The sequence below is a fragment of the Tachyglossus aculeatus genome, chromosome 25 (assembly GCF_015852505.1).
Source record: "Tachyglossus aculeatus isolate mTacAcu1 chromosome 25, mTacAcu1.pri, whole genome shotgun sequence".
Taxonomy (NCBI): Eukaryota; Metazoa; Chordata; class Mammalia; order Monotremata; family Tachyglossidae; genus Tachyglossus; species Tachyglossus aculeatus.
The window spans coordinates 16,421,061-16,433,667 of NC_052090.1; the positions used below are offsets into that span (position 1 = coordinate 16,421,061).

At 43.7% G+C, this 12,607-nt stretch overlaps 1 protein-coding gene across 1 annotated transcript in view; it reads left to right on the plus strand.

Annotated features, from left to right (window-relative positions):
• Positions 1-12,607, plus strand: part of XKR4 (XK related 4) — a 271,531-nt gene that overhangs the window by 158,428 nt on the left and 100,496 nt on the right. Inside the window, exon 3 of the mRNA XM_038766523.1 lies at positions 4,292-4,491. Within this exon, the coding sequence (XP_038622451.1) occupies positions 4,292-4,491 (200 nt within the window). The remainder of the gene's footprint in view (positions 1-4,291; positions 4,492-12,607) is intronic.

Genomic DNA, 12,607 nt, shown 5'->3' on the forward strand with positions numbered 1-12,607 from the left:
GGCTGCACTGTTCCAGCCCCTGCCGCCCGTGTCGAAGGTTTCAGCCCCCACAATGGGGGACTTCTGGGCTCATGGAGACATGGCCTCTGATAACGTTGACTTAGAACTCCGATAGTCCCAATCTACAGAGCAGCAGCAGTCTCAGGGCTGCCTTGTTTTTCAAGCGTGACAAGTCAAAAAGTTCTTTATTATAGGAAGGAGAAGCCCAAAAAGTAGGCACCATTGGAAATAGTGGGGTGCATTCAGCCAATTTCAAAGTGCCGTATTTTCACTGTGCTGCTGAAATCAGTGTGACCACCTTCCCTACTGGGGTGTGATAGGAGATCTTGCCTGATTGAAAAAGGAATAGAGTTCTTTATTTGAAATTGGAAAATGAGTAAGCAAAAAGGTAGTGAGGGAACAGAAAGATTTGATGGGTTGTTGTCTTAATCCCAGAATTGGAAGACAAACATTTCACTCCTCATTCGGGAATAATCTGCACAGCAATGGGAGGCTGGTTGTCCGTTTCTCTAAGTCGATTCCTCTCTCCCTCTTTCTGTCAGCTCCTTCTCCTTTACTCCTGTGAGAATTTAATAAGGGTGAAGTCTTCCCTGACTAATCTCTCCTCCCCTCACCTTATCAGTAGATTGCCCCATTGCCATCACCTATGCACTTTAGTCCTCCCCTCTAAGCACTAACTCATCCCAACCCCTTCCCTCCACTGCCCTTGTTCATATATTTAAACTCAATTGCTTTTCCTAACTGTAATATTGTAGTGCCTTTCTTCCCCAATGAATTATAAGTTTCTTGAAGGCAGGGATTGTGACTGCCTTTGTTTTTACTCTTCCAAGCTCTTAGTACAGTACTCTGCACACAGTAAGCACTCAGTAAATACTTTTAGTTGATGAATAAAAATGGTCACTGGGATGGCTGAGCGCCAGGATTAAATGGGCCTACTCGTGTCTGTGTTTCAGGTTGAGATGAGAAGTTTCTTCCAATTAGACATTTCTAAATTATTTCAGTATCTCTTGAGAATAATAGGTGGGAGGACATATTGCTTGAACATGAAAGATGAAATTGCTATTCCATCTTATTCTGAAAAACTGTTTGAGATACACAAAGGAGCCAAATATTTGTTGTTTTAACTGAGGAAAAAAAGCAATATTAAGTATCAAATTCCTGTCACTTGAAGGTGATGGCGAGAGCAAATATTTCAGCACTGCTCAGCAGAGTTCAAGCCCCAGTGGCCCATCCAGTCCAGAACAAAAAACCTGAGAAAGCGTTCACCCACTCATGACTTTGGCATCACAGAACATCTGTGGGGTGAGCCAGGTGAAACCTAGAAACAAAATGAGCCTAAACCTGCAATTGTAACCTGCTCTCATCCATGACACCGATGCTACTGGAGCATTTGATGTAGACCCTGTAATAAGGTTTCAAGAAGTGAGATAATGAGGTGTAATTCTTCTTGAAGGCAGGTGAGACATCTGTGTGGAGTTGTAAGTGGTGCCTGCCTTGTCATCTGCATCCAAAACACTGAAAAATCCGAGCCAATTTAAGTCGGCCTGGAGATGTGATTATTTTGAGGCCTGGCTGTAGTGTTATGTTGGGCTTTCACTGAAATATTAATTTAACAGTCCCTTCCACCTTCCACCTAGAGTCCCACTGGAATGAGCACTCCATTGTAGCTTCACTTTTTCCCGGGCGGTGATTGTGTGGGACATAGTAAACTCTCCTTTCAGCTTTCATTTTCTCTTGGAGTCATATTTTCATCCAACCTTGTTTGATGTGTTATAAATTTATTGGTTTTGATGCAAATACTGATTCCTCAGAAGCATGTAGAGCAGCCATCCCTTTTCAAGTGGCTTTGTGTTCTGCAGCATTTCAGGGCTGTCTGAGAACAGCTGAAGTGATAGGTGCTTCTCTCTGGGGATAATCATAATAATTGAGTATTTGTCAGGCACTGTTCTTGTGGTACTTGTTAAACACTTACTTAACAAGGCACTGCCCTGGAGTAAGTACAAGATAATCAGATTGGACACGGTCCCTGTCCCACATTGGACTCACAGTCTAAATAGGAGGAAGAGCTGATATTGAATCCCCATGAGAAGGAGCATGACGTGGTGGATAGAGCACGGGCCTGGAATTCAGAAGGTAATGTGTTCTAATCCTGGCTCCACCACATGTCTGCTGTGTGACGTTGAGGAAGTCACTTCACTTCTGTGTGCCTCAGTTACCTCATCTGTAAAGGGGATTGAGACTGTGAGCCCTACATGGGACAGGGACTGTGTCCAACCTGATTTGCTTGTATCCACCCCAGCTCTTGGTACAGTGCCTAGCACATAGTAAGTGCCTAACAAATACCCCAGTTATTATTATTTTGCAAATGAGGAAATTGAATCTCAGGAAAGACAAGTGACTTACTCAAGGTCGCAGAGCTGGGATTAGAACCCTGAGGATGGTGGAAATGAGAAAACTCAGGTCGCTTATGGGACCATGAATCCTACTTCAACTCTCTGCAGGTCTGAGCCCAGTCCATGACATATTCCAAGAAGTCTGTGGACACCGCACAACCGTGTTTAAGGTTGTATATTTGGCTGGGTTGGAGAGGACTGGAGTAATTTGCCTCTAATCATTTCATATTTGCTTCATCTGAAATAGCAGATGAAATGTCAAAGGGTTTTAGCAGTCTTCTAGACTGTGAGCCCACTGTTGGTTAGGGACCGTCTCTATATGTTGCCAACTTGTACATCCCAAGCGCTTAGCACAGTGCTGTACACACAGTATGCGCTCAAAAAATATGATTGATTGATTGATTTAGTGAGGAAAAAGTCAAAGAAGTTCACTGGAATGGAAGAGGTGGAGGATAACAATAATTGTCTTCAAGTCAAACAGCTTGTTAGATGAGGAAAATGCTGGCTAATGTTTCTCCAGGTCAATGAAAGGACTAATCAAGATTAATTAATACTATCAATCAAAAGCAGAAGCTCTTTGAGGGCCCCGATCTATCTTATCATACTCTCCCAAGTGCTCAGTATAGTGCTCTGTACCCAGTAAGCACTCAGCACATACCACCGATTGATTGAAGAAAAAATGGGCTGGAAATGTAGCAGCAGAAGAGAGGCAGTTACATAGTCAAGAAGTTCTTCCTTCTGTCTGTGTGTGTTAAAACAGTGCAACAGGCTCCCAAGTGAGGCCTTAGAGTCTCATCCCTGGAGGTGGGCAGCCATCTGTCAGGATGCATTAGTCATGCCTAGAAGCAGGAAGCTGGCCCACATGATTTCTTGATGGCTGATTGAGAACTACAGGGTTGGCAGAAGGGCTACAAGATGTGCTGTGAGAAAACTTCGGACAAAGGTTCCAGGGCAATCAGGTTTCCTGTGGCCAAGTGCCCCAGAGCCCATCCTGTTATAATGAAGCTCGAAATTCTGATTTCGCAACCCATCATGTCCCTAAGTGACCACTTTAGCCCTGTCTGGATTTCCGTCTCCTGTACTTCATCCAGGAACAAGTTAAGACTAAAACTAGTTTTGCAAAAGCACCGTTTGTCTTGAATTTTTGAACCACTCAGAATATTACATGGATCCGAAATCACCTTTTCTTTAATAGTTTAGTTGTCTCTTTTATTCATTAGGCTCTTACTATGTACCAAGCTCTGTAGCTAGAATTGTGGCTCAGTAGAAAGAGCATGGGCTTTGGAGTCAGAGTTCATGGGTTCAAATCCCGGCTCCGCCAGTTGTCAGCTGTGTGAATTTGGGCAAGTCACACAACTTCTCTGTGCCTCAGTTCACTCATCTGTAAAATGGGGATTAAGACTGTGGGACAACCTGATCACCTTGTAACCTCCCCAGCGCTTTGAACAGTGCTTTGCACATAATAAGCACTTAATAAATGCCATCATTATTATCCAGTGCTTAGAACAGTGCCCAGCGCTTAGAACAGTTCTTTGCACATAGTAAGCGCTTAATAAATGCCATCATTATTATTATTATTAAGCGCTGGGGTTGATACAGGCTACTCAGGTTGGACACAGTCTTTGTTGCACATGGGGTTTACAGTATTAATCCCCAATTTACAGATGAGGTAAGTGAGGTACAGAGAAGTGAGGTGACTTGCCCAAGGTCACACAGAAGTCAAGTGTTGGAGCCGGGATTAGAACCCAGGTCCTTCTGGCTCTCAGGTGCGTGCTCTAAGCACTAGGCCACACTGCTTCTTGTCTCGTGTGTGAGGTGTTTCGGGGGGAAAATGGGTTAGAGCCTTGGAACTACGAACGATCATGCATCTCCTTTTTCTACTCTTGTGTTTTGTCTAGATATTTCCACACGATATACTTAGGGATCCGCAGCCGCCGGAGCGGGGAGAACGACAGATGGCGTTTTTATTGGAAGATGGTGTACGAGTATGCAGATGTGAGCATGCTGCATCTGCTGGCCACCTTCTTGGAGAGTGCCCCTCAGCTGGTCCTGCAGCTCTGCATTGTCGTCCAGACTCACACCCTTCAGGCCCTCCAAGGTAAGAGCTCTCCATGACCGTTTCGTCATCTGTGTAGAGATTCATAAACGACTGCTTTCTATAAAGTCAGCATCGAGTGCTTACTGGGCGGCAGAGCACTGTGCTAAGCACTTACACCACTCTCCCGCTGCCCTCTGCAAAGTAGTCCGCTGTGCTTCCTGCTTTTTCTCTTGACTACGTGACTGATGCGCAATCTTTTCCTCAGTATTTCTTGTCACCACTGAGTTACAGAGAGAAACAATTCTACGTGCCCCCAACTGGCCTCCAGCCTAAAAAAAAATGAGATTTTCTGCTAGGCCAGGGGAAGACTTAGGAGTGTAAAAGCAACAGGCATTTCTCAAAGCTTATTGCAGAGGAATGGTCCGAGTTAAAAAAGAGACCCACCGCTTTGTACATTTAGAGTCTATGCCTGAGATAATTGGCAGAAGCAGAACATCACTGAGGGAAGGGCTTCTGTTCATCAGATTGATTGGTGTTTGGCCATGGATTTTGGGCGCCACCAAATTTTTCCAGAAAGGATCGTTTCCAAGTTAGCGCTTAATTAACTTATTCTTTAAGTTTAATGAAGGTATCTGCAGGACTGGTTTGCAAATAGAACGTCAAAGGCATTTTACTGATGCTTTCCAGATATCCTGTCATTACAAAGGCACGGTAGGTACTCCGTACAATATAAGTTTTTCTCCTGTAGCTCCTCTTTGTCTGTCTTAGTGCTTTTCCCATAGGAGAAACTTGACAGAGGGAAAGTGGACAGTAAAAGGGAAAATGGAGTTGAACCACATAAAGAAGGGGGAAAAAATCCACAAATGGCAATTCGACATTTTGAAAAGAGAATTTAAAATCTGAATGTACGAGGGGAGTGTGATGCCATACCCTTGATGTAAACGTTGCCTATCTAGGGGCAGACAAATTTAAAATTGTTTAAGAGGAAATTGTTGAATGAAAGTCCTTCTAGGACACTTTGTGCCTCCCTTGAATAATAATAATAGTAATCATGGTATTTTTTAAGGGCTTGCTGTGTGACAGATATTGCACTCAGCTGTGGGCTAGAAACAGTATGTGCGAATGGAGCAAAGTCTAAAGGGGGCTAGAGAATAGGTCTTTTATCCATGGAAGAAAGTCAAGAACTCAAGGTGCAGGTGACTGCTTGGGAATCCATGGAAAAGGAGATGTTGAAGAAGGGACAGACCTCCCAGACTAAGACTAAGACTATCCAAATCATGTTAAAGGGGGGTTCTGGGGCCCAAATGGTCCTGCCTTTGGCTGGAGACTGCAGAACTGCTCAACCCACTGTACAGTCAGGAAGTCTTATGTACATCAAACTCCTTTGAGAGTTAAGAATGTAGATAAATTTGTGAATGAAAAGTCCAAATTAGAGTACAGAAAGAACAATAGGGATTTAAAGAGAAAAATTAGGGATGTTAGATGGCACTGACAGCCATGAGGAGGTCAACTTTCACTCCGTTCCCTCAAGCTCCATATTATCACGGCCAGAGGTAGAATCCAGGGTTGGATGAATTGTGGGCCCAGTCCAGTAATGGCTTTGCTTCTGTTCTTCCTGCAAGGAGTCTGTGTGTAATTGCCTTGCTCCAAATTCAGTGTTACATAGCACACCTTACTCATTCCAAAGAGACCTGAGGCCCAGGAATTTCTAATGGCCTACAGATCCATGAATTCTGGACCCCTCTTTGAAACTAGTAAGAATCCCTCACTTCCCGATCACCATTTTCTTTTCAGATTTCCATTTTCCTCCTTCCTTCCAGGGCCTCCTCCCTCACATATTAACATTTCTGATCCAGGACTTTGGGTCTTTACACTGAAACTGTTTTCTAACCAATCTGGAGATAGCAGGGTGCACCCCCACCCCCTCTGCCCCCCACCAAAGCTGATCCATCCAATGACATTAGGACTCCAACCCAGTTGGAGGGCAGCTTAATCAATTAATCAATCAATCATATTTATTGAGCACTTACTGTGTGCAGAGCACTGTACTAAGTGCTTGGGAAGTACAAGTTGGCAACATATAGAGACAGTCCCTACCCAACAGTGGGCTCACAGTCTAAAAGGGGGAGACAGAGAACAAAACCAAACATACTAACAAAATAAAATAAATAGAATAGATATGTACAAGTAAAATAATTTTCATTGGCAGGAGGTTTCATAATAGAAAAGCCAATGGTTTGGGAGATTAGAAAACTCAGCTACCTGTTAGATCAGTTCAGTCAAGTCGGCAACAAAGAAAGGCAAGGCAGCCAAAGTACAACTTTGAGACTTTCTTCACATTTTGAAGTGAAAATGCTTCTCCTCAGGGAAAGAGAGTCCAAACACACTCCCTGCTGCTTGTAGATGAGCTCTGCTTACGAATGAACCGGAGACCGTGCCACTGCTCCCAGATGAGAATTAAATTGACCTGGGTCTTGAGAAGCGAGGCACTGCCCCTCCAGAAGAGGAAAATGAAATGTGGAAAAGGAACAGAGTCAGAATAGCTCCAGGATAACAGAAAAGTGTATTTCCATAAATCTCTCATACTAAAAGATTCCTCTCATGTTTATGTAATAATGAAACTGCCAATTATACATGAGACTAGTGAGGAGGCATTGAACCTGTGAAGTACTTTGCAAATACTTGCTAATTAAAATATCTGCAATGTTTCAATTTAGCAGACAGAAAGAGGTCTTGAAGCCTGCAGTGATTTGGGTGTGTGACTTTTAAAGTGCCTGGAATTAGAAGAAGAAATCCGTGTATCTAGAGACCCTATTTGAGGAGTACAAGCAAACAGCATTTTTTCAAACCATTCCTCCATCTCCCACCTGCCATCTCTTTGGGGAGAAATCCCCCCTTTAAAGCGATAAGAAAATCAAATGAGAAACGTGATGTTCTTGAAATTCCAAAAATTACATTCCCTCGATGAAAGTTGGTGCAAGACAAATACACGTCTATCTGTGAAAACTCTTCCTCAGTTCTCTTTCCTTATTAAATAAATAAGTTAATGAAAATTCCTCACGCTTTAGGCTGGCAGAGTCTAGAACTGGATGAAGCAAAGCATATTTTATAGCAGCTGAGCTGTACCAAGACTGTTGTTGAAATCTCCCAGTAGTTACCAAATAATTCCTGTTCAGCAATCTCACCATTCAGAACTAGGATGAACATTTCCAATCAATCTTAAATTTCTAACACTATTTCCTTTAGACAGAACAAATGACCTTTGCTTTTCGATACGTGGCAATCCATTCCTACTCCTCAGGCATCTAAGAACCACAGAGCTAGAAGCAATGGCAAAAATTGAAAAATTTTTTTAAAAATCTGATTATCTCTGCGTGAAACATTTATACATGTGGGGAAATGTTAGATTTGCCTTCCAAAATGAGGAGAGTAAACCTAAGGATTATAAAATGTCATTAAATATTTTATATAGAGCAAATTGTGGACTCTGAAGGACTAGAGCAGCGTGGCTCAGTGGAAAGAGCACAGGCTTTGGAGTCAGAGGTCATGGGTTCAAATCCTGGCTCCACCACTTGTCAGCTGTGTAACTTTGGGCATGTCACTTAACTTCTCTGGGTCTCAGTTACCTCATCTGTAAAATGGGGATGAAGACTGTGAGCCCCCCGAGGGACAACCTGATCACCTTGTAACCTCCCAAGCGCTTAGAACAGTGCTTTGTAAGTAAGTGCTTAATAAATGCCATCATTATTATTATTATTATTAGAGCAAGTGAGTTGTCAGATTCCCTGCTTCCCGTTAAGATAACTTATTGCTCATGAACAACACCAGACGTGTTTTTAAGAAAGAATAGCTATTGGTGATTATTATTAGACATGCTAGCTATTAGCATCACACTTGTTAAGAATTAACTATGTTCTAAGTGATAGGTTAGGTAAAGACTATGAGATCGGACACAGTCCCTCTGCCACATGGGATTCCCAATCTATTTTATCCCTGGTTTTACAGATGAAGAAATTTAAACCCAGAGAGGTTGCCCAAGGTCACACAGTGATGAGGGGCACAGCGGGAACAGGAATGCAGGTCTCCCACCTCCCAGTCCCGTGTTAATAGGATGGATCTCAGAAGGAAAGAGAAGAAGAGGCATAAATATATATGCATACATACATACATACATACATAGACATTACTGTCCTGTGAATTTAGGACCATCCTGACAGTCCACCTAAACCAGTGCTTTCTAATCGGTAGATTTAGTCTTGCTAGTGATACTTCACATCACTCTTAGACTGTAGCCCCATGTCAGACAGGGGCTGTATCCAACCTGATTATCTCCAGTGCTTAGTACAGTGCCCTGTTATGTAAGAGCTTAGCAAGTACCACAGTCACTATTATCATTATTGTTATACTTATTAAGTCAGGAGTCTGCAGCCTATTGTATCTGATTCCCTCCCCACTTTTCCCCTCTGTCTTTCTCTCTCTGTCTCTGTCTCTCTCTCCTCCCCCTTCCCTTTCCTCCTTCACCCTTCCTTCCCTTCCCTCACCCATCCTTTCCTCCTCGTCCTCTGCCCATTCCCCTCCCTTGCTGACAGCAACAGTTGTTACTGTGAAGCAACCACTACACCCAATGTTGTCATCAGTTTGCACGGTTCAGGGAGACAAAATAATAATAGTAATAATAACAATAATAATAACAATGGTACTTGTTAAGCATTTACTATGTGCCAGGCTAAATATTGAGGTGAATACAAGTAAATCGGTTTGGATGCAGCCCCTTGTCATTCATTCAATCGTATTTATTGAGCTCTTACTGTGTGCAGAGCCCTATACTAAGCGCTTAACTAAGCGCTTGTCCCCCATGGGGCTCACAATCTCAATCCCCATTTTACAGATGAGGTAACTGAGGCACAGAGAAGTTAAGTGACTTGCCCAAGGTCACCCAGCAGACAAGTGGCAGAGCGGGGATTAGAACCCATGACCTTCTACCTTAGCTATGGTAATATGTGTTGAGGTTGTACAAATGGCTCCTGGTACACGAACTGCTCAAAGGTTTCACTTTGGATCCTTTTTTGTTTGTTGTCTGTCTCCCCCTTCTAGACTGTGAGCCCGTTGTTGGGTAGGAACCATCTCTATATTTTGCCAACTTGTACTTCCCAAGCTCTTAGTACAGTGCTTTGCACACAGTAAGTGCTCAGTAAATACGATTGAATGAATCCTACATAAAAAGTTACCAGGCAATACTCAATCCAGGATCTTTCTATAGGTCACAATCCACTAAAGGAGAATGGGCATAATTCTTATGTTTGGTTGCTTCAATGAATCAACTGAATGTAAGTAATCTTTAAATATAAACAGGTTTATTTACAGTTCCTGCAAGCCTTGTTTGCAGAGAGATTCCAGTGGTACAGGTCAGAACTCAGGGACCCAACTGAGTGGTATCTGAAAAATAGATCAAGAAACACTGACCAGGACAACTCCAGATGAAAGATGACCTTTAAAAAAAATCTGTATTGTCCAGAATGCCCATGCGGAGAGTGATAGCCTTGACAGCAGGCATTCTGATATCACTTTCCAGATAGATAACCCTGCTAGGTTTGGCCAAGACTCCATGAGGGTCATTCATGGTGAGTCCGTGATTGCTAAGATGCTGCAGAGCCAAGTGCAAGACACTAATATTAACACCGATTTCCCTGAGACCCCAGGCAACTTGAACTGATCCACCCAAAAAAATACAGAATTTTCCAACTCAGCCACAGCAAATGATGATGGCTGGTAGTTGGCATTCCTGAGACATAATGCTCCAGATCCTGCCTTCTGTCAAAGGGCATGCTAAGCGAAGCAGCTATCTGAAGACTGTGTAGACTCACAGCACACCTTGAAATTTCCCAATTAGTGCCCCTGTGAAACACCCCTGTTCGAGGCCATCTGGGGTCCACTGCTGAAGTACAGAGAAGGCCCTGGTGCTTTCTTTCCTGGAAAAGTTCAGTGCTTATTCTTCTTTGTACAGAAACCACTGAGATTGAAAAGATTAGGCTGCTCGCCATCTGCTTAGGGTGTCAGACTGACAACCCAAGCGTGAGGGAAATGCAGTCAACTCTTGCTCCCTTGGAGTGCTTGGGGAATCGCAGAGGGGTTTTGGACTGTTCAAAAAGTTGGGGTTGAGTTAAGGTTTCCTGCTAGGGTCCCAAAGAACAGGCCAAGCTGCCCACTCCCTCTCAGTATCCCTGAGCCCAAGGTGAGCATGTCATTCATTCATTCATTCATTCAATCATATTTATTGAGCACTTACTGTGTGCAGGGCACTGTACTAAACACTTGGGAGAGTACAATGCAACATGTTGAATCAGCAGCATGGTCCTAGTAGATAGAGAACGGGCCTGAAAGTCAGAAGAAACTGGGTTCTAATCCCCGTTCTGCCACTTGTCTGCTCTGTGACCTTGGGTGAATCACTTGACTTTTCTGTGCCTCAGTTACCTCATCTGTAAAATGAGGATTAGGATTGTGAGCCACATGCGGGACAGAGACTGTGTCCAACCTGATTATGTTGTATCTACCCCAGCGCTTAGAACAGTACCTGGCACATAGGTAAGCTTTTAACAAATACCATAAAAGAAAAAAAGATTCAGATCCAGGACTCATCCTCAACCCCAAGGATTGGAGTCCAGTTCATTTTGGGGTACCAAGCCATCAGCAACCCTCAGTTCCACCCACACCTCTCTAGCGGGGTCTTCAGTATTGTGTTAGCCTTACCTGGATCCCCTGGATGACTGGGAGCGAGACTGGGTCCTGTGGGTCCTTCTAGAGAACCAGACTATCTTAGGACCAGGATTGAGTTGGGTGTCCCTGTTTGCAGGCGTCATGGGTTGTAAACTGTAAGATTTAAGCTCGTTGTGGGCTGGGAATGTGTCTGTTTATGGTTATATTGTACTCTCCCAAGCACTTAGTACAGTACTCTGCACACAGTAAGCGCTCAGTAAACGCGATCGAATGAATGAATGGATTGGGAGACAACAGCAACAACAGTGACGTTTCAGCAGCTCTCACCGCCACAAGTTACCCGGGACAGGCTTGGTATGGCCATTAGCAATGTATAACCAGGTCCTGAGGGCATTTGTCTGGATTCTAAACAGAAACCCCCATTTTCAGTCTGTCAGGGTAAATTGCAGGCAGGAACTGTGGCCTGAACATTGCAAAGACTTGGGAGCCAGGAGATCCAGGTCTTCTGTGTCCCAGTTCTCCCCAAAGACCTATTCCCAAGTAAGGCCAGGCTCATACCACCACCGACATCACCCCTCCACCCCAACCCCACCATCTCTCTTCATCCTTGTCCCAGGCCTATACTTTGAGCAGAAAAGGACATGACGGGGAGGCCCAGTGGGTGATTGGGTGTGGGTATGAAGTTCACGTTAAGTTCACTTCCAAACTTAGTGGTTCAGTTTGTCAGTCAGCCAACAATCACCTATTGAGAGGCTGCTGTGTACATGAGGCCTTACTGGGGCCCCCACAAAAATGAACCTGAAAAGACCCCGGCCCTAAAGTGCTCAAAATCCCAATTTACAGATTACACGTACAACCCAAGCAAATATAACCCAAGATTCAACCCCCAAAAACCCAGGCTTGATTCTTATTTTACACTTGTATCTACCCCCGTGTTTAGTTCAGTGCTTGGCACCTAATGAGCATTAACAAATACCACGATTCTTCTTATTTTGGTTTTTTATGTTATTATTATTATTGTTGTTGTTGTTGTTGCTGTTTTTCCCACTTGCACTGGAAAAAGTGTTTTCCCAGTGCATGGAGGAGAAAAGAACTGTCCCTTCTTTCTTGCTCTGAATCCAAGGGTACAATCCTTGGAGGAGAGAAACTGTTGAACCCAATGGGTTCAACTCTCCATTGGTGCAGCAGTGACAGTATAAGGTTTTCCCTGTGTAACTTTTCAGGAGCATAGAGAAAGCCAGCAGCTTTAAGAACTGCTCCAAAGAATCCCAGGAATCCCGTTTCCATCCCATAGACTTTTAGCTCCTTGGGGGCAGGTATTGTAAATCCCAACACTTTTATATTGTATTCTCCCAAGCATTTAGTATGGTGCCCTGTACCTGATAACTGCCTATTGATTGAATCTGGTTTCTGTCCTATCACTGTCTTTGGGCTATTTTGCCAATTTGTACTTGTACTTCCC